General features: G+C 43.3%; 1 protein-coding gene across 1 annotated transcript in view; it reads left to right on the top strand.

Annotated features, from left to right (window-relative positions):
* ralgapa2 (Ral GTPase activating protein catalytic subunit alpha 2) overlaps window positions 1-26,407 on the top strand; it is a 730,448-nt gene that overhangs the window by 214,455 nt on the left and 489,586 nt on the right. Inside the window, 3 exon segments of the mRNA XM_038805980.1 lie at window positions 5,007-5,150; window positions 6,238-6,338; window positions 17,753-17,846. Coding sequence (XP_038661908.1) covers window positions 5,007-5,150; window positions 6,238-6,338; window positions 17,753-17,846 — 339 coding nt within the window.

The raw sequence follows: 26,407 nt of genomic DNA, 5'->3' as shown, positions 1-26,407 counted from the left end.
GAGACAATCACAAAATAATGATATTTGTAATCTTGATTTTTATTTTTTATATATAGCATCCTCAAATATGTATATTTGTGTCTGTTGTAATTATCTTTGCCTGCTTTATTTCTTTGGAAGCTAAGCGAAGTCAGTCTATCAGCAACTGTGTGCATCTTTATGAGGCTTTGCCAAGCACTAAAAGTGTGCCTCTACTGCTTCACACTGTGAGTTCTCTCTTACCTGGTATCACTCATGCCTCTTCTTCTCAGAAACTGCCAGGTACTGTACTCAAAGCTATATTTCTTCAGACTATTCCTTGATTTCTTTATTCTGCTCTTAGTTTCTTTCCACCAGGCATTTATGACATTGTGCACTGATGTGTTGAGCAGTCACTGAAATAGTCACCTTTTAGTACTGAACTTGACTATTGCCAAGAAAGAAGATATGCTGTTGAAGCTTTTCATCTGACACTCATTGGAACAAATGCATAAAAAACACATCTCAAAAGGAACGTCAATTTATACTGTATGAGAAAATAATTCTGATTGGTTGTCAAATCGACTCTGGTCAAGGCATTGCCATGGGAAATGAACCAGGGAATGGCCGTCTCCCAAGCTGTTGTTTAGTTGAAAAAGGCACAATATGTCAACATGGTCTATTGGTTTGCAAAAGACAAGGCCCTCGTGTGACTATATGTAGCTCCTAGCATGCTGAAGTAAGCGTGAGACTGATCATTTTAAGTTTGTTGTTAGTGTAATTCTTAGCGCGATTTGGATTGTTTAGTAACTATTGTCTAATTGCGAAATCACATTGAATATTGGACACTGTTTTGAGTTTTGTAATTGCAAGCTGATTGAGTATGGTTAGTACTTTGCCTGTTGCAAACAGCGGAAGGGTCTGTTCTTTGATGCACTCCACCAGTCTGGGACCTATGGTCTACTTATCTCCATCACCCTGTCACTAAACGTTGTATATCATATTAGTCATTTGTGTGGTAAGCAGAGCCTCTCATTTGGCTTGATAGCAGAATCCTGTTGGTGGAGAATACCAGTTGTGTTGCAACTGCACAGTAACAGCGTGAGATGGTTAGCTTCACCTGTTGTACAAATTTTGAGAAACCTTATTCTTCCCGGGTAATCTGAGGTAAACTGGGTACTTTTCAGGATTAAGAAATGGCAACCGTAGGCTCATTTGTGAATTTGTGAGGTATACAGTGAGCAGTGTTCTGATCAGGATAGCCAATATCCTTCAGGTTAAGTTTGATTCAACCTCTTTTGGCATCAAGCTTACACAATGTGCAAATAGCTCAGGCCTTAATTATGAAGTTGCCAATAAGACCAATCCTGTGGCCTATGTTAACTAGTGAAGGTGGACTTTGCAGTAGACGGTAGTAGAGAACCCATTGGCAGATTTCTTAATGAGCATGCCAAGGAAAGAGCGTTGTTTGACTGTTCCATTTAGAGGTGAATTTGAGCTCAGGATGAAACCCATTAATGTGTGCAAGGAAGTTTTGCAGCTGCAGATTCAAATATAGCAAAGGTATCAGCTATGTTTTGGAAGTATACGAGGCGTAGGGGATTAGGGGTCATTTCATCAAAGCTGTGTTTCTTGTGGAAACCGACTAAGATGTTTTTGAGAACTGGGCCTAGGGGGGATCTCATGACAACACCATCCATTTGGGCACAAATGGTATTCCTAAAACTGAAATCAACTATGCAAGCCGCTGAGTTCATATATTCATTGAATACAGATTCAGACAATGGTGGCAAGTCTCGGTAGTCATGCTATAGTGACATGGTACGAGTCTTTATATCCTCCTTGAATGGTACATTAGTGAGTAGGCTAGAAATGTCGAATGACCATTTGGATGCAACATAATTATCAATATGCAAGTCCCATATAGTCTTGGCAAAGGTGAAGAAAACATCTTTGTAAGTAGTTGCAGTGTACGTTGAAAACATCTTCATAAGCAGTTGCAGCAACTCACTCAACCATTTGGCCAGTTCATGTGCAGAACCAGTCATAGATAAGATGGGATGTAAAGTGTCATCACTTTTGTGTCTTAGACTCTTGGGCAGTGCATACATGCGTGGATGCACTAAGCCAGGGGTGGGCAAACTACGGCCCGCGGGCCGCCAAAGATCTTTATGCGGCCCACCAAGATTAAATCATAAAAAAATTTTTTTTATATTTTTTTTATAAGGTTAATGGGGGGGGGGTTACTGGTATAGGGTGGATACGTTGACTTGAGTAGGGTGATCATTGCTCGGCACAACATCGAGGGCTGAAGGGCCTGTTCTGTGCTGTACTGTTCTATGTTCTATGTTCTATATGAGGCGCCCAGAATCATAACCGGGTGAAGCGCCATTTTTGAAAAGTAGAGAAAAAGAGGGCTAAAGGCAGGATGCCGCCGGGGGAAGCGCTGAGGTATATGCCGCACGCTAATTGGTTACAACCGGGACTATTAATTAATATACTATGCGGCCCTTTAAAATTGTGAATTTCTGAATGTGGCCCTTGCACGGAAAAGTTTGCCCACCCCTGCACTAAGCCATGGAAACAAATCCTGTCATATTCACCACGAGGCAGGTTGTTACTCTTATATAAGTCCAATAAGCATTTCTGTAACTTGTTTTCAAGCAGCGCTGTGCAGTCATGTTTAGAGGCGGGTCCAGTGGATAGAAATTTAGATATGTCTTGACATAGTCACACTTGTTAAAGCAAGAAAAAAAAAAGTCCCTTTGTTGGACTTACAGATATGTATGTCTGGGTTGGCGTTGAGGCCTCACAATGCTACCAGAGTTCACATGTCAACCAATCAGCATCCTCTTGAACAGTATAAATTGTTGTTCCCTTTGAGATTTGTTGCCATTCTTACATCTGTTCTTGATAACTACAAGATGAAAATCCTTTGACCGCATGTCTCTTCAGCAATAGGCATGGAAATATGTATAACGTACATTTGGTCAGTAACCTATTTGTAATTGTAACTGCTCTTGGATAATTGTTAATGATTAATATCATCAGTGACATTTTGATGGTCACTATGTTAAATTGAAGAAAGGAAAATGGGCTTCAAATGCACAGGATTTATCCACAGATGCATATTGCTAATAAATTGATGTCAGCTCCTGAGGGAAAAGCAGCTAGTAATCAAGCTGTAGATATATCTTGTTTTGTAGTCGAGGTTAAAATGTACTCCTTTATTTTGCTACTGTTGATGAGTTGTCCATTTTAGTTGTACACTTTTTCACAGACTTAAAAATAGAATTTAATAAGAGAGGTAAATCCTAACGCATTTTAATTGCTGCTGCAAAGAATATGTTTACTGTTTGATGCTTAAGGCATTGCTGTATTGATTGAGGCCAAAGTACCATGTGTAGATGAAAGATAATTTACCTTTAAGAGCAGTTTTGTCCTGTAAGAAGTCATACTTCAAGGTGAATTGGCTTTCTGTCTGTGGATTGTTATTGCATATCAGCACCAGTTTATGGCTCATTGTTTTTCTGTTATCCAGTGACTGGAGTTACTTTGCTGTTGAGTGATTTGTCAGCTATTTAATTAAGCCTGAAATAATATTTCTGCCCCAAATTTATTCAACCTTAAATAAATAATACGCAATTCTCATTTGAAGAAAATCTGGATTCTTGTATCATTTGATCCGGTCCTGTTGCATTTGACATCCATGCTTAAAGTCTCAGCATAATTAATCTGAGCAAGAAAAACTGTTGACATAAATACCGGGTGGTTCACAAAATGCTCACTCCATAGATCTGTATTGGGTCCTACAGGAAAATCTTTAAAAGTAACAAATTTTTTTGCACATAAAATGTACCATTTTAAACAAAATATGGGCTATAATCCAGGTACATGTTGTATGCAATAACCTTTACATTGCTCAGTGTTTTTCATATAACATGCATGTATTGGGAAATGGGCTGAATACCCAGGAGCGCAATACATGCAAAAATACATTTGGGGAAGTCTTGGAAAATTTATTAATTGCAGAATTGTGTTTTTTTCAACGGACTAACAGACGGGATGGAATAGTTGTGCTTATTTCATAAAGTTACCCACTAGCACTACTGTGGCACAGTGATTAGCTCTGCTGCCTCACAGCTCCAGGGTCCTTGGTTCAATTCCGGCCTCGGGTGACTGTCCATGTGGAGTTTGCACTTTCTCCCCGTGTCTGCATAGGCTTCCTCCGGGTGCTCTGGTTTCCTCCCACAGTCAAAGATGTGCAGATTAGGTGGATTGGCCATGCTAAATTGCCCCTCAGTGTCCAAAAGGTTAGGTGGGGTTACTGGGTTATGGGGATAGGGTGGAGGCATTGGCTTAATAGGGTGCTGTTTCCAAGGGTTGGTGCAGACGCGATGAGCTGAATAGCCTCCTTCTACACTGTAAATGCTATGATTGTACAGCATGGTGTTTGTAATTCCATTCTCTTCTGAAATTCCCTTGTGTTTTATACTTTTCTGGTAAGGAAAATTGCACTGCATGATTTTTGTTTTGAACTCCATTCACCTCAAAACAGTTCCTGTATTAAAAAGTGTTATCCCGGTGGTTGAGCATGTTTACAATGAGGGGAGCAGTTGTGCATGGTGCTTAATTTTTCATACCAAGCTGAGTTTAGTTCGGATTTTTGGTTGGGATTGAAAATGGAAAGGGAAAGAAAATGCTGTTAAGATTTATATTCACTTCACAAGTTCAGCGAACACAATATATATTGTAACTTGTGTAATTTTACATTAAAAATTCCTTGTAACTCAAGGAATTGCCATACCACCTCAACAACACTTGGTGCGTTGGTGCAAGTTGATTGGCTTTTAACTAGAATAGTCACGGAATCTGAGCAGCCATGGCCTTGAGTGTCTACAGTTTAAAAAGAGGGGAAAACATTGCCTTATTTTGAGGGCAACTAAGGTTTTATGTATCAATTTCAAATACGTTTTTGTGAAGAGCTTCTTTAAGGAAATGTTACTGCTTATATTTCACTCATCCCCAATGTTATTATGTGCATATAGAAGATGAAGAGTTCCAACAACCTGAAAGTATACCAGATGCAGAAGAATTAATGTGTGGTTCAATGCTGGATCAAGAACAAAAACTTACCCATAGCAGCAGCACATCTGATATTGCTGAACAACTCCAATCTGAACTAATGCAAGGTACTATTAATAAATAATACAACAATATTCAGGTAGGATTTTAAGAATTTTTGTGGGGCTGGGGGAAAGTAATTATTTTTCATTGAAAGAAACGTAGTATCACTTAGAATGAATAATGATGGTAAAATAATAAGGTTGGAATGGGATGAAGGAATCACATCAATGTGATGCACCAAAAGTCTCAGAATATAATTCCTAGCCAAAGACTGAAAGCAAAACATTCTGACTCCTAGCTTGGAATTATCCACGGTTTGGGATGGTGTGCTGTACAAGGGAGATAGAATTCACACCAATTTCCTGGAAACAAAACTTTCAAATTCAGGCGCTGTTGTGGAATTATAAGAAAATAGAGATCTCCAGTACAAAATCCTTTAACTCCTCAGTTTCAATTTCACTCTGCAAATTGTTTGTCTCTGAAAAGGGGCGCACTTTTAAAAAAACAAAGTACTTTGAGAATTACGAGCAATTGAAATGACCTAATAAAGTGCGCACTATTTCAAAAACAAATGTTGCTCACTCCATTGTTTGTAGTCCAAATGTTCATAAATTGAAGACTTTCGCTCATATGAGCATTTTTAATGTTGCATACTTTTGCATGAGAGAAGTTGGCATTTTGCCTAAGTTCTTTTTTAAAGGGTGGCACAGAGGTTAGCACTGCAGCCTCACGGTACCAGGGACCCGGGTTCGATTCTGACCGTGGGTGGCTGTGCAGAGTTTACACTTTCTCCCCGTGTCTGCGTGGATTTCCTCCGGGTGCTCCTGTTTCCTCCCACAGTCCAAAGATGTGCAGGCTAGGTGGATTGGCCATGCTAAATTGCCCCTTGGTGTCCGGGGATGTGTAGTTTCGGCGGTGTTACAGAGATAGAGCAGGGAAGTGGGCTATTTCAGAGGGTCGGTGCAAACTCAATCGACTGAATGGCCTTCTTCTGTACTCCTCCTCACCTGGTTGGCTGATCTGAAGTAGTATGCCTGTAAACTGAAAGGCTCCCTTTATCAACAAGACACATGTAAAGTTTAGAAAGTAATGAACACCAGTTTGCTTAAACATCATACATGTTGAAATTGTTTTCTTGTGTGTTTATTGCAGGACAAAAATGGGAACAATCAGCTAGTTTCAATAACCCTGATTCAAAGACATCCATTGTTGAAAACAGAAAATGTGGAGACAAAGACTATGAAACTCCAGTTGTAAGGCGATACACAAGCAAAATTACCTACAGTGTTTGTCAAAATATAGCCATGGGAGAATCAATCTTAAATATTGTTGAAAAGAGAGCCATGTAACGTGGGTTTATGGGGAAAGTGGTATAAAAGGCACTGAAGTGTCCAGTCATATTTAATGGCGGGGCATGCCCGAGGGCTCAATGGCCTATGTTGCTGAAGCTTTTTGTCTTTCTTTTGTCAAGACAAACACAAGAATGCCAAATTTGAAACAATCGTAAGAATTTATACTGCAGCATAATAGGGTGTTGACTGGTTGGCAAATGATTGAACAAGCCGTTGCCGTGGAGGAAGCAACAACAAACTATGGGTTCTGTATATTATGAAGAATTGAAGAAACATGCTGTTTCATTTGGCCAGCTGTCATTGGGATGTATGCCTACATACCTGGGATCACTTGAAAATGCAATTCAGCAATTGGGCAGCACTTGCCGAACAATCCTAAGTGTGCAAATAGCTACGCTAACAACCAATTTAAGATGATCAGTCCCAATATGGCTCATTTTAAGCTATCTAGAAGCACCATACATTCATATGCAGGCACCTGTTCTCTGTAAATAAAAGAAGTGCAAGCCTTGTGCCTTTTTTGAATAATCAGGGAGCTTGGGGAACCCTTCATTTCCTGTTGCTTTCTCCATGACAATGACTTGACCAATCAGAGACGACCTGCAACCAATCAACACCCTTTTTCCTGCAGTATAAATTATTGTGATCATTTGAAACTTGGCGTACTTGCATTTGTCCGGATGAATTCAAGATAGAGCGGATCAGGAACATAGCTCTCTTTTTAACAGTGTTCACGGCCTGCACCACCAAACAACTGATCAATCTTGAGCAGTTCCTGTCAAATAGAATTTGTAAACTAAATTGCTTTTAATTGATTTTCATTCACGTTAATGATCAGTTGCGCTAATGTAATTTGTTTTGGGAGTCCTCATATTTTAGAATACAAGGGGAAAAAATGGCCGCTAAGTTCCCTGGGCTTAATGAGTTGCATCCTAGGATATTAAAGGAAGTAGCTACAGAGCTAGTGAATGCACTGGGAGTAATCTTCCAAGAATCCTTAAATTCTGGAAAAGTCCCAGAGTCCAAAGATGTGCAGGTTAGGTGGATTGACCATACGTAATTGCCCTTTAGTGTCCAGGGATGTACAGTTTAGGTTATGGGGACAGGTTCGGGTGGGTTGGGCAGTGGACCTGGATAGAATACTCTTTCAGGGGTCAGTGCAGACATGATGGGCTGAATGGCCTCCTTCTGAACTGGAGGGATTCTATGATTGGAAAACTCCCAATGTAACACCCTCATTCAAATTGGGAGTGTGACAAAAAACAGTTAGCATAACATCTGCCATTTGGAAAATGTTAGAATCCATTATAAAGAATTTTATAACATTATAATCATAAATAAGTTTTAAAGAATGGAAAATTGTCTCTTATAGGGAGACATATATAAAGTTTCAAGTTCATCTTCTAATTGGCAAAGGAAGGAGATAAACCATGCAGGGTACAGTTGTGAAAAAGTACATGGTGGAAGATTGTGGGTTTGAGGGGATGGGTTTGGGAACAGGGTGATGTAGCTCTGGAGTAATTGGTGGTTACAGTTCTATCTGGAAAAAAAAAAAAAAAATAATTGGTAAAGGACAAGTTAGTTGAATGCACACCTCGACATAACTGAGTTTGCTGATGTTTTCCAAAATGTTGCTCCGTGCCCAAAAAGTTGAGAGTATTCTCTAGTTGAGCTACGGGGTACCTTGCCAAGAGTGGAAGTGTAAGCAGGTGCTTTTTCAGTAGAAGTTGCAATATTGTATGGTTGGTTACTAATGATACTTAGGGAAGGTTGAATTTTGTGAACAAAAAGTTGAAATTTACTAAATTGTAAGGAACCATGGAACATGTTGTGCTGTGGCCTGTTTATTTAAAACAAAACACTTCTGTATATCAGAGCACATGAGCTAGTTGACCAAGATTTTTCTTTCCATTCCACATGTGTCTTTTCTAAGAATCCAATTTCCCAAATGTCTGAACTTGTCATCTCTCCAACTTCTTATTATCAATGTGTCATAAAAGCAAATCACTCTGGGTGTGGGAAATCTGAAATGAAAACAGAAAATGCTGGAAAACTCAGCAGGCCTGGCAGCATCTGTGGAGAGAGAAACAGAGTCAACGTTCTAGAGTCCAATGTGACTTCTTTTGAACCTTCTTTGGTTCCAAAGAAAAGTCATATTGGACTTTAAACAGTAACTGCTGTCAGATCTGCTGAATTTTTCCAGCACTTGATTTCCTCAGCATCAAAGTTCACTTTGATCAATGTTCCTCTCTGCTCATGTGCATGAATAGTTGGACAAAGGCTGGGCAGTTGGAAGTAAATTGGGGATTTTTTTTTTCCAGAGCAGATACAGAGATGGTGCTATGGTATAGAAGGAGGATGGAGGTGGAGAGTGATCCAAGGAAGTGTTCAATGATAGGTCAATCGGGATATCTGTTCATTATGAGGCAGCATCTCAATGAGCCCTTCTGAGGATGGCAGTAGAGACACAAAGGGAAGCTGCAGGCTTACCTGAGAAGGAGTCAAGCTTGGGATTGTGGCAATAGAGTAGGAACATCAAGGAATACTGAAGAGTTGAGGTAGGAGATTGGGAGGTCAGAGTACTCGACCGCAGAGAACTTTCAGGAAGGCAAGAGAGGGATGAAGAGGAAAGAAGTTTAAAAGTAAGTATAAATGCAGTGATGGGATTAAGATCTGGAATAACAGCAAAAATGCCCATGTGAATCAGCTCAGGGAAAGTTAAAGTTTCAAAGGTGTGCTTCCATCAAGATACATAAAAACCTGATAGTAAAGAGGAAATAAATAGTAGATAATGAGTCCAGTTTTAAAGCTGATGATCTATGAGATTGATATTTGGTTTAGCACACTGGGCTAAATCGCTGGCTTTTAAAACAGACCAAGGCAGGCCAGCAGCACGGTTCAATTCCCGTACCAGCCTCCCCGAACAGGCGCCGGAATGTGGCGACTAGGGGTTTTTGACAGTAACTTCATTTGAAGCCTACTTGTGACAATAAGCGATTTTCATTTTCATTTGGCATTCTTGCATTTGTCCTGAGTGCAAGATGAAAAGCTTTGGCAACAAGGCGTTGTTAGGGTGAAGTCAGTATGGAGTATCAATAAACTGTTTGAGTTTGGAAATGGGCAGTGCAGATGATGTGCAGAAGCCATTTCAGGGTGGAGTGCAGGAGGTCGCACTGGAGCTATTTTCATGGGAAGTGATTTTTCTGGCCGTCTGTGGAAGGGGAAACGCCAATATATCACGTGCCTAGTCATAGGCTCAGCAGGAGACTGAAATGTCCTAGTCACAGCAGTGGTGAGAGGAGAGCACTATACTGGCCAGTTCAAGTATGGGAGAAGTTGCAAAGTGCAGCAGATCAGAGACACGACGTTGGCCTTACACTGACGACCAGGCGTAGTGCAGAGGAGAAACCTCTTCTTGCTGTCGATGGAAGTCCACCAATTTGAAGCAAGTCTCAGAGAAGATCAGGATCTAGATTTTTCCAAAACATTTCTACAGCTCAGAGCAAAAAAGAGCAGATGGAAGCAGAGTCTTGAGGTTTATTCCGGCACAGCTGAGTGCAAAAATGTGGTCTTGAGAGAGAAACTGAGGAATTTGAAGTTAAGTTTGAGAAAAATCTAGGTCCAAGGCTTGTCCAGAGCACACTAGGTAAGGTCAAAGGGCTTGAACTAACATAGTCTGTTCTTACCAACAGTTAGGTTGAGATTTGGGCTAAAATGCACCCATTGTTAGAATGCGGAGGACTTGAGCAATAGAAGACAGGATTTAGGGTGAGAAAGAGCAATGGGTAACCAGCAGATGTGCACTCTGTGGAACTCCCGAGGGAGCTGACTATTTTTGTCCATGTCTCTTCAACTTTTCTATCACATTTTCTTAGTTATCCTTTTGAGTTTCGTTCCGTTTCTTACTATTCCACTTTTGTCTTTGAAACTATGGACAGGAAGAGGCATTATGACTCAGGCAAACAAATGAGTTGTAATACCTTTGGTGAAAGAGCAGCACAATTGACATTTGAGCAGTTGGTTAGAAGAAGCATCAATGGGCATGGCATCTAGTGCACAACAGAAATGGATGCTGGTAATACTGCTGCTACCTTCACTGTCAGTGCAGTATTGAGGTCCTGAATACCAGAGACTTCATAGTTTGCCTTTGAACCTGAGATGATCAGTTTGACTTGAGTATTCAGACAAGAACCCTGTCCCAGCACAGCTCTATAGATTGAATAGGTGAAATAATGTGTTTGAGAGCCATGCATCCATTGGAAAAACGGTGAATCTGTTAGTGAGGTTGTGGTAGTGTATAGTGTGGTAGGGAAATTGAACAGCGTCACCATTTCTGGTGGCACTTTTTCCAGAGAAAGCTCAAGTTAAAAGCAAATGTTTTACAGGTAGGATAAGATTTGAGAGCAGGCCAGGAGAGGGATACCCCTATTGTTTCTCTTGACTATATTCTGTTCCTTGATGCAGTATCTTTGTTTCTCTCTCTTTACTGAATGTTTTGTATTCACTCCTTTTGTTTTCACCTCCCACTGGGATGCAGAAGTAGACATAGAACAGTGAAGGGCAACCTAGGCTAGTGAGTGGGCCGCATGAGTGCCCCTCCATCATCTCAGTAAACTGCAAGATTAAAATTGGGCATGTTCACTAACCATCAGCAAATTAAAAGATTGAATACACTTAATTCAGGCCAGATATTTCCTAACAAGTTGTAGAAAATGCCTAAGTATTCAAATATTAATAGAACTTCAAATGGTGTAAACAAAGTTAACATTTACACTTTGGATGCAGCTCTCCCAGCCAATGTTGTGTGCAACCAGAATGCACCTTACTTCATATGCCCTTTCTTTAAGTGTGTATCGCTTTAATCATACGGTGGGAAGAAAACTGCACGGGTGGAAACCCGTGGAATCTGGCAGCCCAACCAACGAAATGCCTCCTGGACCGCCCACAGAACCCTAATGGGCCCTATGCGGCTCTATGAACCATGGGTTGCCCAAGACTCACTCAAAAACTTCAAACCTCGAGTAGCCACAGAAATTGAGAAATTCTCTCTCTTGAAACACTTCCATGCCCATGTCTCATTTATATAATGGAACTGGGGCCTGGACTGAGATGTGGAGGACACTTGTAGCCTGATCTTCAGATATGAAAGAGCTAATACAGTAGTCTGCTAAATTTGTGTATTTTTATTTGTGCTATTGATCAATACTTAAGTTTTTGGATTGAAGTTTTAGTTGTGTTATATTTTTTGCTTTGGGATGTATTGTGTACTCTGAGTTTGTGGTAATTACAGATTAACAGCTGCCTTTGCATGTGTAATAATTGTTTGTTTGCATTTAGTCATTCAGTGTGATGAAGGATCATTTAGATTGGTTTGATATCTAATTTAATGACCCATTTCTTGTTCAACTTTTATTTCAATGCTAGATATTGGATTTTATATGTTACCAAATCTCAAGAAAATATACAGGAATTCTCTTTGAAAAATGCAACCAAGTTAAATTCATTTTTTAAAAGAAATATTTGTTAGGATTTTGCATTTTTGCAAACAATGAAACTAAAACAAAAATCATTGCTGTAAGCATGGAGGAAAGCAGCTCAGCATGCACAAATGCAGAGGGAAACAGAAAAACAACATTATAACTGGTTTGATACAGTCCCAAGGAAGAAACAGAATGAAACCATGAAAAAGTGGTAAAATGGTGCACCCCCTCCCATGGCGTGTCTACTCTCAATTTCCACAAGAGTTCAGGATAAATTTTCCATGCCATGTTCGGGTACACACCAGTTCTATCTCCCTCAACTCTAGCAGTACCAATGACACCACAACTTCAGCTCATTAGATACCAACCCTATCTGCACCCATGTAGGAGCCAATCACAGATTCTTTATATCCACCCTTACAAAAGAAAAGAATACAAAGAAAATACACAAAAAAAAACAGTTTTAAAGGAGAGTTACAGGGGCTTTTCACAGTAACTTCATTGAAGCCTACTTCTGACAATAAGTGATTATTATTATTACACCATAAAACACAACTTTAACCCCAATCTCAGCCCGGTGCAGAACTAACATCAATCACTTGTACAAAGAGGACTGGCAACAACTTGTTTGGATTATGATGAAGCTTTCGGGGCCTCCCAAGGTAAACAGAGGCAAAAGAGTTAGATGAGGAAGAGAACAAGCTGCTCATTCAACCAAGAAAGCGCCCCACCCCCTAGGGTGGGGGCAACCGGATATCAACCAAAATACAGGACTCGGCTCAACCCCAGGCCCCAGTGCACTGAAGAAGCAATTCCTAAACTCCCAAGACTCCCCCTAATAGGCGCTTTGAAGAAGGGCTATTCCAACAGGAGGCAACAGGATACCAGCCGCAGCACCGGATCTGGCCTAGTCCAGCACCTCATAACACACAGGAAACAATCCCCCCAGTACATCCCACACACTAGCCGAGCCTGAGCCTCCAACCACTTCCAGGGCAGTGCACCACCACCATTTATAATGGAAAAGGAAAAATGGATGAGTACGCCAGTCCCAGCTGGGGAGACCCTATCACCGAAGAGAAGAAGAATCGTCAAGACACTCAACAATTGGGTGCCTGAGGGGGAGGGGAGGAGGGTGGGTGGTGGCGCTTGTGTGTGTGAGAGTGAGATTCCCTCCTCGGTACAACCGGAGGACCTTTCCCTAAACCACAGTACCAGACCAGGATTAGTAACAGCGCCCTGCTCACCCAGGTGAAGAAAAAATGGAGAAAGAAAAACCCGTAAGATAAGTACGCCCAGACTGATCTAAAAATATCAACCATTACCCAGAACTGTCCACCATCACTAAAATAATACGAAGAACAATCTCTCTCTTTAACAGACCAGCCAACGTGTAACCAAACCCACTCAGCACTGTTGCCTCACAGCGCCAGGGTCCGAGATTCGATTCCCGGCTTAGGACACTGTGTGGAGTCTGCACATTCTCCCCGTGTCTGGGTGGGTTTCCTCCGGATGCTTCGATTTCCTCCCACAATTCCTGAAAGATATGCTGTTAGGTGAATTGAACATTCTGAATTCTCCCTCTGTGTACCCGAACAGGTGCCAGAATGTGGTGACTAACCGCTTTTCACAGTAACTTAATTGCAGTGTTAATGTAAGCCGACTTGTGACAGTAATAAAGATTATTATTATGATTATTATCCTTCCCATTCTGATTGCTGTTTTTTTAAAAAAAGGGACCCAGAGGAAAAGACTCCAATCTCAAGGAAGAGTCAGAAGGAGCTCGGTCCTCCCCAGGATACATAATCTTCCCAGTCCATCAAAGGAGAAAGGCCTGGATTCTTAAATTCAAAATACTGTAGCAGAAAAAAAGAAACCCAGTGTGGTTGCTCTAACTGGGGAGTTATCCTCAATCTCAGTGAGCACTTTAATCCCATCACCCCAATCCACCCATCACTCCTGGCTCCACTCATCTTCATTACAAATGAGATCAGGGATGTCAAAAAAGGTACCTCCCTCCCATATCCACAAGGAATATGACACGCAATGACTAGGAGTAAAGCTGTGCGTAGATCATATTTCACATGATCAACTCAATATGATTTTTTACTAGAACAGGATAACAGTCGCCACTCTGCTCACATCCTACAGGCTGCTACAAAAAATAAGACAACCATAAATAATCAACAACATAATCACAAGGGTGTAACGTCTAGGATCATAGAAGAAATGCAGCATAATGACACCATACATGTTGCTCGAGAAAGCCAATGCCAAGACAGGATCAGCATACGCTTTTCATTATCCAACAAAGCATCTTTTATTTCCACCATGCCACTGTTCCGGCACCCAAGCATCATCACAGCCTAGGTCCAGCCAGTGGAGATGGCTCGGCCAACCTCCAACCTGTTGCGACGAGCACCGAGGTTAGGAAAATATAGGGCCTGTGATCAGGGAGCCCAACCGATCCCAGGCCTCGAAGATCGAATACTCTGTGCTCTGTCAATCTGATGCATCCAGCCTCCAAATCAAAATTACCAAAGCATGGCAGTCAATCCCACTTCTTGCCAGGGACTGGGCTCACAGACATACCTTACCCGGCCCCTGAGCAAGTCAGGATAAACGACATACCATGCAGCAGGATCTCAACATCTCTTAAGGCATGCCCTTGCCAGGGAAAGTGCTCTTCTGAATACAAGAACTCTCTCATGCACCTCCATCATTCTCACAAATTTTCAAAGTGAGATCTATAGGCTTGCATCACAGAGCTGAGATTTTCATCCTGAGCAACGTTGAATTGTGGCCATTATCAGTATACAGCACTGACGAAGTGAAAGACTTTCACCAGAAACAACGCCATTGCAATTTGGGCACCACTCCAATCACCATGGCCAACCAGAATTTTTTGACATGGCTCCACATCACAAAACATATCCCAAGAAGAGACAGAGTAGCACAGTGGTTAGCACTATTGCATCACAGCACCAGGGTCCCAGGTTCGATTCCCGGCTTGGGTCACTGTCAGTGCGGAGTCTACACGTTCTACCCGTGTCTGCGAAGGTTTCCTCCAGGTGCTCCGGTTTTCTCCCACAAGTCCTGAAAGACATGCTATTAGGTGAATTGGGTATTCTGAATTCTCCCTCAGTGTACCCGAACAGGCGCCATAGTATGGTGACTCAGGGATTTTCACAATAACTTCATTGCAGTGTTAATACAAGCCCACTTGTAACACTAATAAAGATTATTAGATTGTTATTACATGAAATGTGCAACAGGACAGAATAAAGGTTTATAAAATGAGTAGAGCCAGGGCTTGCGGAAGCGCAGCCGCCGCCCCGCTCACATCACGAGACACCATGGGCATCCACGTTTTATGTAAATTGCCATCAGGCTTTAGTTAATACCTAGCTTTCTAAAAAAAAAAAATTAAATAAAAGTTTAGGACTTCATATTTATTGTGGCTTCAGACACCTGGCATTATGATGATGACGTTATAAACTTTATTGGAAATTAAGCTCCAGGGGAACAGCTGTGGGCTTGACTTTGGGAAACTCCTGTAGTCTGTGACCTGAGGCCTGCCTTTGCCCCCGGACACGGAGACCAATAATCAGTGAGTTGACGCGCTACTTTTCTTTCTCCATACTCAGCAAGTAATTTTGCTGGTGTCTCGAATCTATTCCTGTCGCAGTATCAAAGGTTATTGAAATTCCCCTTTTAAAGTAAATCTAAATTGCGCATTCATCATTTCTTGCTAAAAGTTAGGTCCAAAGTGCGGGTGCATCACACCCATGATTCCAGCAGACGTGCGTCAAACCGCGACCGTGTCCATGTGCACCTTTGAAGCAGTAAGAAGACAATTTTCGTTGAGTTTGGCGTTAATTTTTACTGATTTAATACTGAAACATTTTGTGGCAATTCAGTGGTGAAAATTAGTAAAAACTGATTTCAAAGATCTTTAAGGATTAAGGAATGATGGTAACGTGAGTTGACCATGAATTTTTCTTCTCCAGCCCTCTAGATTCTAAATGCTTTGACAGGTGTGATTATGAACATGTTAGGAATAAGACTTTTAATTAGAAGTTTTAAATTGTTACAATATGGGAGTTGATATTCTGTGTCAAATTCAATTCCCCTCCACATCCTGCCCCCACAATCCAAAAAGATACAGTGTAGTATTTTAAATGGCCTAATTAACCTGAGCATGTACGTATTTAGGGATGTTCTCCACATGTAGTAGCTGACCTCCTGGAAAATCAGATGATTGTTCAGTTTGTAGTCATAATGGAAGGTCAATTCAAGCACAGCTTCAGTTTATCAACAGACATCTTTCCTCAAAGCAATCTGTTTACTTCTATTAGGAAGTAATTATTGGTATAAAAACTCCATTGGATACATTAATTATATAAAAAATTGTACATTATATGGTTTCACACTTCATCTTTCTCAAAGTGTGTTCTCCAATTTGTGAGCAATATCCACACCTAGTATTAAACCAAAGCACTTGTGCAGGCAAACATGCCAGCATGTTTTATTGTTATTGGCACAGTTGAGGATAGTATTTGCTTTGGAATGCCTCCACTGCAATAAAAAGAGAAGTCTAAAGAAAAGTTAGTCATGTCTTTCCTTTTTTTGGCAAATGTACTTTTGCCCTTTTCTGATTTAAACACGCATTCACGTTTTGAAGCATCATTTATGGTATTCCAATATTTAATTTGTTCACTTGTCTGATTTCTTGTTCGCTTCTTTCAGAGAAGCATTGGATTAAGCTGTTGTAGTCCTCTATGACTTCTAATTTTTCCTCATAATTTTCGTTATTCCCCACCCACCCGGTAATAGTATCCCATAGCCATAGTGCATCAGGTTTGATTCAAAGGATTTGGCCTGTTTAATAGTGGAAATCTGACATCCAGGAAAAATTGGTTACCTTAGTGAGATGCTTAGGAATTTCAGAGATTTCCAGGTTTTACTGGCTTTTTGGCCTCTAGAATGTCAGAAAGGGGCGGCATAGTGGTTAGCACTGCTGCCTTGCAGCGGCAGGGACCCGGGTTCAATTCCGGCCCTTGGGTGACTCTCTTTGTTGATTTTGCAATTTCTCCCCGTGCATATGTGAGTTTCCTCCGGATGCTTCGGTTTCCTCCCACAGTCCAAAAATGTGCAGGTTTGGTGGATTGGCCATGTTAATTTGCCCCTCAGTGTCCAAAGAAGTGTGGGTTAGATGGAGTTATGGGGATAGAGTGCTGGGTTTGGCCCCAGGTAAGGTTCTCTTTCAGAGGGTTGGTGCAGACTCGATGGGCCAAATGGCTGCCTTCTGCATGGTAGGAATTTTATAATTCTAAGGTGCCATCCTCACTGTTCCAGTCAAATGTAGTTCAATCAGCAATTCCACTATGCTCAGATACCAGTACATGCTAAATTGATTATGTTTCCTAGTCCATGGCTTCACTGGCTGTAGGATGTCACATGTAATTACATCATGGGGTTATGCCATTGCATGCCAAATTGTTGTTGTTGGGTCGCAGTATTTTTTCAACTCTGCAAATCTCATCCCATTTCTGGCGGTATAAGGGTCATGAAATGACCAGACAATTAATTTTTCCTGAAACATTTGTGTAAAAGTATTGCACCTTTCAGCTGCTGCCTGCTCAACAAACTATCATTAACTTATTTAAACTTAAATACCCCTACGTAGATACTTGAATATATATTCGTTCATGCAGAAAAGAACCGTTGTACATTTTATTCGTTTTTCAATTTTTGCAAGCATTGCAAAGCAAAATTAGAGGAACAGCCATATTCCAGAGCAACATAAGTATTTCACTTGAATTTTTGTTGCAGATCATGATACGTAGGAGCAGTAGTCCTGGTGACCTAGAAAGTAATGAAGATATACTTCAATCATCCCAAGGAAGGCGCGGATTAAGAAATAAGAGTGAGTCCTGAACTCTTAACATTTTGGTCTACTATGCAAATACTTTAATTTTAAATCATTCATGTAGTGGAATTTAGGCAGATTTTCAACTGAAATCCTTGCTTCCTCCCAACAGGATGGAATCAATCTAATTAAAATACTTTACATCAACCATGTTATTTCCATGTTCCACATTTAGACCTATCAAAGGAATTCCCATTGTTCTGCTTTATCTGGGGTGATGATGCCCATGATTAACTGAAGTTCAGACACATAATCTATTCTGAATTTTGATAAATTTGTTCTTTCATTATCTGGCTTTTCAGTTTTAAATTGAGAAATTCATACTCCACACCATGTGAAGGAATCAATTTGGTCGTTAAATGCGCAGTGGACTTTACGTCCTTTGGTGACTTCTTAGATTGTTTGAAAAAAAAACAGCATTGTTCTTGAGTTTATACTGGTGGATTGATGGCAAGTACTCCAGCTTGGCATAATCATGTCACCAGAATTGGAACATTGCTTGTCCATCTTGGAACAGCAGACAATTTGACGATGATTCCAAGTTGTTTTGATATGGCTATTTTTGCTTATTTAGACAACCCTCAGTTGAACCATTTCCTGGACTTTCAAATCTGTGCTCTGTTAATGTGCACCTTCAGCATGTCTTGTGGCCTTCTTTCCCTTTGCAGCTTTGACATTCATTGTGCTTGTTCTTCACTTTATTGAACTTTAGCACAGTGGACTAAACAGCTGGCTTGTAATGCAGACCAAGGCAGCAGCGCGGGTTCGATTCCAGTAACGGCCTCCCCGAACAGGCGCCGGAATGTGGCGTCTGGGGGCTTTTAGAACATAGAACATTACAGCGCAGTACAGGCCCTTCGGCCCTCGATGTTGCGCCGACCTGTGAAGCCCCTCTAAAGCCCATCTACACTATTCCCTTATCATCCATATGCCTATCCAATGACCATTTGAATGTGTTTAGTGTTGGCGAGTCCACTACTGTTGCAGGCAGGGCATTCCACGCCCTTACTACTCTCTGAGTAAAGAACCTACCTCTGACATCTGCCCTATATCTATCTCCCCTCAATTTAAAGCTATGTCCCCTCGTGCTAGCCATCGCCATCCAAGGAAAAAGGCTCTCGCTGTCCACCCTATCTAATCCTCTGATCATCTTGTATGCCTCAATTAAGTCACCTCTTAATCATCTTCTCTCGAACGAAAACAGCCTCAAGTCCCTCAGCCTTTCCTCATAAGATCCTCCCTCCATACCAGGCAACATCCTGGTAAATCCCCTCTGCATCCTTTCCAATGCTTCCACATCCTTCCTATAATGTGGCGACCAAAACTGCACGCAATACTCCAAATGCGGCCGCACCAGAGTTTTGTACAATTGCAGCATGACCTCATGGCTCCGAAACTCTTTTCCTCTACCAATAAAAGCGAACACTCCGTACGCCTTCTTAACAACCCTCTCAACCTGGGTGGCAACTTTCAGGGATCTATGGACATGGACACCGCGATCTCTCTGCTCATCCACACTACCAAGAATCTTACCATTAGCCCAGTACTCTGTCTTCCTGTTATTCCTTCCAAAATGAATCACCTCACATTTTTCTGCATTAAACTCCATTTGCCACCTGTCAGCCCAGCTCTGCAGCTTATCTATGTCCCTCTGTAACTTGTAACATCCTTCTGCACTGTACACAACTCCACCGACTTTAGTGTCATCTGCAAATTTACTCACCCATCCTTCTACGCCCTCCTCCAGGTCATTTATAAAAATGACAAACAGCAGCGGCCCCAAAGCAGATCCTTGTGGTACACCACTAGTAACTGGACATCAGTCTGAACATTTCCCATCAACCACCACCCTTTGACTTCTTCCAGCTAGCCAATTTCTGATCCAGATTGCTAAATCACCCTGAATTCCATGCCTCTGTATTTTCTGCAATAGCCTACCATGGGGAACCTTATCAAATGCTTTACTGAAATCCATATACACCACATCAACTGCTTTACCCTCATCCACCTGTTTGGTCACCTTCTCAAAGAACTCAATAAGGTTTGTGAGGCATGACCTACCCTTCACAAAACCATGTTGACTATCTCTAATCAAATTATTCCTTTCCAAATGATTATACATCCTATCTCTTATAAACCTTTCCAAGACTTTGCCCACAACAGAAGTAAGGCTCACTGTTCTATAGTTACCGGGGTTGTCTCTACTCCCCTTCTTGAACAAGGGGACAACATTTGCTATCCTCCAGTCTTCTGGCACTATTCCTGTAGACAAAGATGACTTAAAGATTAAAGCCAAAGGGTCAGCAATCTCCTCCCTAGCTTCCCAGAGAATCCTAGGATAAATCCTACCCGGCCCAGGGGACTTATCTATTTTAACACTTTCCAGAATCGCTAACACCTCCTCCTTATGTACCTCAAGCCCTTCTAGTCTAGTAGCCTGTATCTCAGTATTCTCCTCGACAACATTGTCTTTTTCCTCTGTGAATACGGACGAAAAATAGCACCTCTCCTATCTCCTCGGACTCCACGCCCAACTTCCCACTCCTGTCCTTGACTGGCCCTACTCTTATCCGAGTCATTCTTTTAATCCTGACATATCTATAGAAAGATTTAGGGTTATCGTTGATCCTACCTGCCAAAGACTTCTCATAGCCCCTCCTGGCTCTTCTTAGCTCTCTCTTTAGATCCTTCCTAGCTAACTTGTAACTCTCAAGCGCCCTAACTGAACCATCACGTTTCATCATTACATACGCCTCCTTCTTCCTCTTGACAAGTGTTTCAACTGCTTTAGTAAACCATGGTTCCCTTGCTCGACCACTTCCTCCCTGCCTGACAGGTACATAATTATCAAGGATACGCAGTAGCTGTTCCTTGAACAAGCTCCACATTTCCATTGTGCCCATCCCCTGCAGTTTTCCTCTCCAGCCGATGCATCCTAAATCTTGCCTCATCACAGTAACTTCATTGAAACCTACTTATGACAATAAGCTATTATTATTATTATATATTCAGATTTCTTCTCAAACATGGTAGATTTCCATATTTATTGCTCCTTTCAGCAAGAGTTACGGATCACTCTGGGATTCAGTGCTATCTTCTAATACACTGCAGTGTAAAATAAAAATCTTTCAATTATGTGGGAGGAGAAAGTAGCTTAATCGGCCAGTAGTGTTACCAAAGTTGCTATGAAGACCAGCAGGAAATATATCAGTCGCACAAATAGCTAGACAATAACAAAGGGGGAAATAAGAAATTTATCATAGGTGGGAATATAAATTGAATGCTAGGGATAAGTTGATTACTGGTCAATAGTGCATTTCAAATCCAGGAGGGTGGAGGATGTGGTCCAGACGGTGATTCATGAGGACCAAACGGGGTTTGTAAAGGGGAGACAATTGAATGCCAACGTGCGGTGGCTCTTGAATGTTATGATGACGGTGGTTGGGGAGTCAGAAATAGTGGCGTCCATGGATGCGGAGAAAGCTTTTGATAGGGTGGAGTGGAGTTACCTGTGGGAGGTGTTGCGGGGGTTTGGTGAGGGGTTCATTAGCTGGGTGAGGTTGCTGTACAGCTCCCCGGTGACGAATGGGAGGAGGTCAGAGTACTTTCGGCGTTCCAGAGGGACGAGGCCCCTTGTCTCCCCTGCTCTTCGCGTTAGCAATTGAGCCCCTGGCCATGGCGCTGAGGGACTCGAAGGGTTGGAGGGGGATTGTGCGCGGGGGGGGGGGGGGGGGGGGGGGGGGGGATGTGTCGCGGACTCGGCTGAGGGGATGCCAGAGGTGCTGAGGATACTTGAGGAGTTTGGGGACTTTTCGGGATATAAGCTAAGCTAAATGTGGGGAAAAGCGAGCTGTTTGTCCTGCACCCGGGGGGTCAGGAGAGGGAGATAGGGGAACTCAGGTTGAGGAGGGCTGAGGGGAGCTTTAGGTATCTTGGGGTCCATGTGGCTAGGACCTGGGGGGCTATGCATAGGCTTAACGTTTCGAGGCTGGTGGGGCAGATGGAGGAGGAGTTCAGGAGGTGGGATGCGCTGCCGCACTCGTTGGTGGGCATGGTCCAGTCGGTTAAAATGACGGTGCTCCCGAGGTTTTTGTTTCTTTTCCAATGCCTCCCCATGTTGATCCCGAAGGCTTTTTTTAGAAGGGTGAATAAGTTGATTCTGGGTTTGTGTGGGCGCGGAAGGCCCCGAGAGGAAGGAGAGTATTTTTGGAGCGAAGAAGGGAGGTAGGGGGCCTGGCGCTGCCCAACCTGTGTGGATATTATTGGGCGGCGAACGTGACGATGATTCGCAGGTGGGTGACGGAAGGGGAGGGTGACGCATGGAAGAGGCTGGAGGTGGCATCCTGTGCGGGTACGAGTCTGGAGGCCTTGGTGACGGCCCCACTTCCACTCCCCCCGGCAAAGTATTCCACGAGTCCGGTGGTGGTTGCGTCCCTCAAAATCTGGGGACAGTGGAGGCGGCATAGGGGGGAAGTGAAGGCCTCAGTTTGGGCCCCGATACGGGGCAATCACCGTTTTGCGCCTGGGAGAACAGGTGGGGAATTTGGCACAGGGCAGGCATCAGTCAGTTTGGGGACTTCTTCTTGGATGGGAAGTTCGTGACTCTGGAGGAGCTGGTGGGGAAGTGGAACCTCCCCCCCGGGGAGCGCTTTTGGGTATATGCAGGTCAGGGACTTGGTTAAGAGGCAGGTGGAGGAGTTTCCGTGGCTGCCGCCAAGGGGGGTGCAGAACAGGGTGCTTTCGGGGACGTGGGTCGGGGAAGGGAAGATCTCGGCTATCTACCAACTGATGCAGGAGGAGGAGGAGGCCTCAGTAGATGAGCTCAAAGCGAAATGGGAGGAAGAGCTAGGGGAAGAGATTGAGGATGGGACGTGGTCAGACGCCCTGGAGAGGGTGAATTCTTCCTCCTCTTGCGCACGGCTCAGCTGAAGGTGCTGCACAGGGCTCACATGACGGGAGCAAGGATGAGCCGGTTTTTCGGAGGGGAAGACATGTGGGAGGTGTTCGGGTGGCTTGGCAAACCACACCCATATGTTTTGGGCATGTCCGGCTCTGGAGGGGTTTTGGAAGGGGGTGGCGGGGATTTTGTGGGAAGTGGTTGGGTCTAGGGTCAGGCCGGGCTGGGGGCTCGCGATCTTTGGGGTAGCTTCGGAGCCGGGAGTGCAGGAGGCGAGAGAGGCCGGCATTCTGGCCTTTGCGTCTCTAGTAGCCCGGTGCAGGATTCTGTTACAGTGGAGGGATACGTGGCCCCCGAGTTCGGAGACCTGGGTCAACGACATGGCTGAGTTCATCAAGTTGGAGAGGATGAAATTTGCCCTGAGGAGGTCGGTACAGGGGTTCTTTCGGCGGTGGCAGCCCTTTCTCGATTTCCTGGCGAAGGGGTAGAGAGTGGTTGGTCTCTGCAGCAACCCGGGGAGGAGGGGGTGGGTGGGTTTGGTGATGGTTGGGGGGGTGGGTGGGTTTGGTGATGGTTGGGGGGGGTTCGCAGCGGTGGGTTTGTTTTGTTATTTTCTTCTTTTATTGCTATTTGTTATAGAACATAGAACATAGAACGATACAGCGCAGTACAGGCCCTTCGGCCCTTGATGTTGCACCGACATGGAAAAAAAAACTAAAGGCCATCTAACCTACACTATGCCCTTATCATCCATATGCTTATCCAATAAACTTTTAAATGCCCTCAATGTTGGCGAGTTCACTACTGTTGCAGGTAGGGCATTCCACGGCCTCACCACTCTTTGCGTAAAAAACCCACCTCTGACCTCTGTCCTATATCTATTACCCCTCAATTTAAGGCTATGTCCCCTCGTGCTAGCCACCCCCATCCACGGGAGAAGGCTCTCGCTGTCCACCCTATCTAACCCTCTGATCATTTTGTATGCCTCTATTAAGTCACCTCTTAATCTTCTTCTCTCTAACGAAAACAACCTCAAGTCCATCAGCCTTTCCTCATAAGATTTTCCCTCCATACCAGGCAACATCCTGGTAAATCTCCTCTGCACCCGTTCCAAAGCTTCCACGTCCTTCCTATAATGTGGCGACCAGAACTGTACGCAATACTCCAAATGCGGCCGTACTAGAGTTTTGTACAACTGCAACATGACCTCATGGCTCCGGAACTCAATCCCTCTACCAATAAAGGCCAACACACCATAGGCCTTCTTCACAACCCTATCAACCTGGGTGGCAACTTTCAGGGATCTATGTACATGGACACCGAGATCCCTCTGCTCATCCACACTACCAAGAATTTTACCATTAGCCAAATATTCCTTATTCCTGTTATTCTTTCCAAAGTGAATCACCTCTCACTTCTCCACATTAAACTCCATTTGCCACCTCTCAGCCCAGCTCTGCAGCTTATCTATGTCCCTCTGTAACCTGCAACATCCTTCCGCACTGTCTACAACTCCACCGACTTTAGTGTCGTCTGCAAATTTACTCACCCATCCTTCTGCGCCCTCCTCTAGGTCATTTATAAAAATGACAAACAGCAACGGCCCCAGAACAGATCCTTGTGGTACGCCACTCATAACTGAACTCCATTCTGAACATTTCCCATCAACTACCACTCTCTGTCTTCTTTCAACTAGCCAATTTCTGATCCACATCTCTAAATCACCCTCAATCCCCAGCCTCCGTATTTTCTGCAATAGCCGACCGTGGGGAACCTTATCAAACGCTTTACTGAAATCCATATACACCACATCAACTGCTCTACCCTCGTCTACCTGTTCAGTCACCTTCTCAAAGAACTCGATAAGGTTTGTGAGGCATGACCTACCCTTCACAAAACCATGCTGACTGTCCCTAATCATATTATTCCTATCTAGATGATTATAAATCGTATCTTTTATAATCCTCTCCAAGACCTTACCCACCACAGACGTTAGGCTCACCGGCCTATAGTTACCGGGGTTATCTCTACTCCCCTTCTTGAACAAAGGGACCACATTTGCTATCCTCCAGTCCTCTGGCACTATTCCTGTAGCCAATGATGACCTAAAAATCAAAGCCAAAGGCTCAGCAATCTCTTCCCTGGCTTCCCAGAGAATCCTAGGATAAATCCCATCCGGCCCCGGGGACTTATCTATTTTCACCTTGTCCAGAATTGCCAACACTTCTTCCCTACGCACCTCAATGCCATCTATTCTAATAGCCTGGGTCTCAGCATTCTCCTCCACAATATTATCTTTTTCTTGAGTGAATACTGACGAAAAGTATTCATTTAGTATCTCGCTTATCTCCTCAGCCTCCACACACAACTTCCCACCACTGTCCTTGACTGGCCCTACTCTTACCCTAGTCATTCTTTTATTCCTGACATACCTATAGAAAGCTTTTGGGTTTTCCTTGATCCTACCTGCCAAAGACTTCTCATGTCCCCTCCTTGCTCGTCTCAGCTCTCTCTTTAGATCCTTCCTCGCTTCCTTGTAACTATCAAGCGCCCCAACTGAAACTTCACGCCTCATCTTCACATAGGCCTCCTTCTTCCTCTTAACAAGAGATTCCACTTCTTTGGTAAACCACGGTTCCCTCGCTCGACCCCTTCCTCCCTGCCTGACTGGTACGTACTTATCAAGAACATGCAATAGCTGTTCCTTGAACAAGCTCCACATATCCAGTGTGCCCAACCCTTGCAGCCTACTTCTCCAACCAACACATCCTAAGTCATGTCTAATGGCATCATAATTGCCCTTCCCCCAGCTATAACTCTTGCCCTGCGGGGTATACTTATCCCTTTCCATCACTAACGTAAAGGTCACCGAATTGTGGTCACTGTTTCCAAAGTGCTCACCTACCTCCAGATCTAACACCTGGCCTGGTTCATTACCCAAAACCAAATCCAATGTGGCCTCGCCTCTTGTTGGCCTGTCAACATATTGTGTCAGGAAACCCTCCTGCACACATTGTACAAAGAACGACCCATCTAATGTACTCGAACTATATATTTTCCAGTCAATATTTGGAAAGTTAAAGTCTCCCATAACAACTACCCTGTTACTTTCGCTCTTTTCCAGAATCATCTTCGCCATCCTTTCCTCTACATCCCTAGAACTATTAAGTGGCCTATAGAAAACTCCCAACAGGGTGACCTCCTTTCCTGTTTCTAACCACAGCCCATACTACCTCAGAAGAAGAGTCCCCATCTAGCATCCTTTCCGCCACCGTAATACTGTCCTTGACTAGCAGCGCCACACCTCCCCCTCTTTTGCCCCCTTCTCTGAGCTTACTAAAACACCTAAACCCCGGAACCTGCAACAACCATTCCTGTCCCTGCTCTATCCATGTCTCTGAAATGGCCACAACGTCGAAGTCCCAGGTACCCACCCATGCTGCCAGTTCCCCTACCTTATTTCGTATACTCCTGGCATTGAAGTAGACACACTTCAAACCACCTACCTGAACACTGGCACCCTCCTGCGAAGTCAAATCTGTGCTCCTGACCTCTATACCCTCAATCTCCCGTACCCCAAAACTACAATCCAGGTTCCCATGCCCCTGCTGAATTAGTTTAAACCCCCCCAAAGAGCACTAACAAATCTCCCCCCCAGGAT

Source organism: Scyliorhinus canicula, chromosome 1 (genome assembly GCF_902713615.1).
Source record: "Scyliorhinus canicula chromosome 1, sScyCan1.1, whole genome shotgun sequence".
NCBI lineage: Eukaryota > Metazoa > Chordata > Chondrichthyes > Carcharhiniformes > Scyliorhinidae > Scyliorhinus > Scyliorhinus canicula.
Note: the sequence above shows the minus strand (reverse complement) of the source record. Positions and strands in the feature narration are given on the sequence as shown.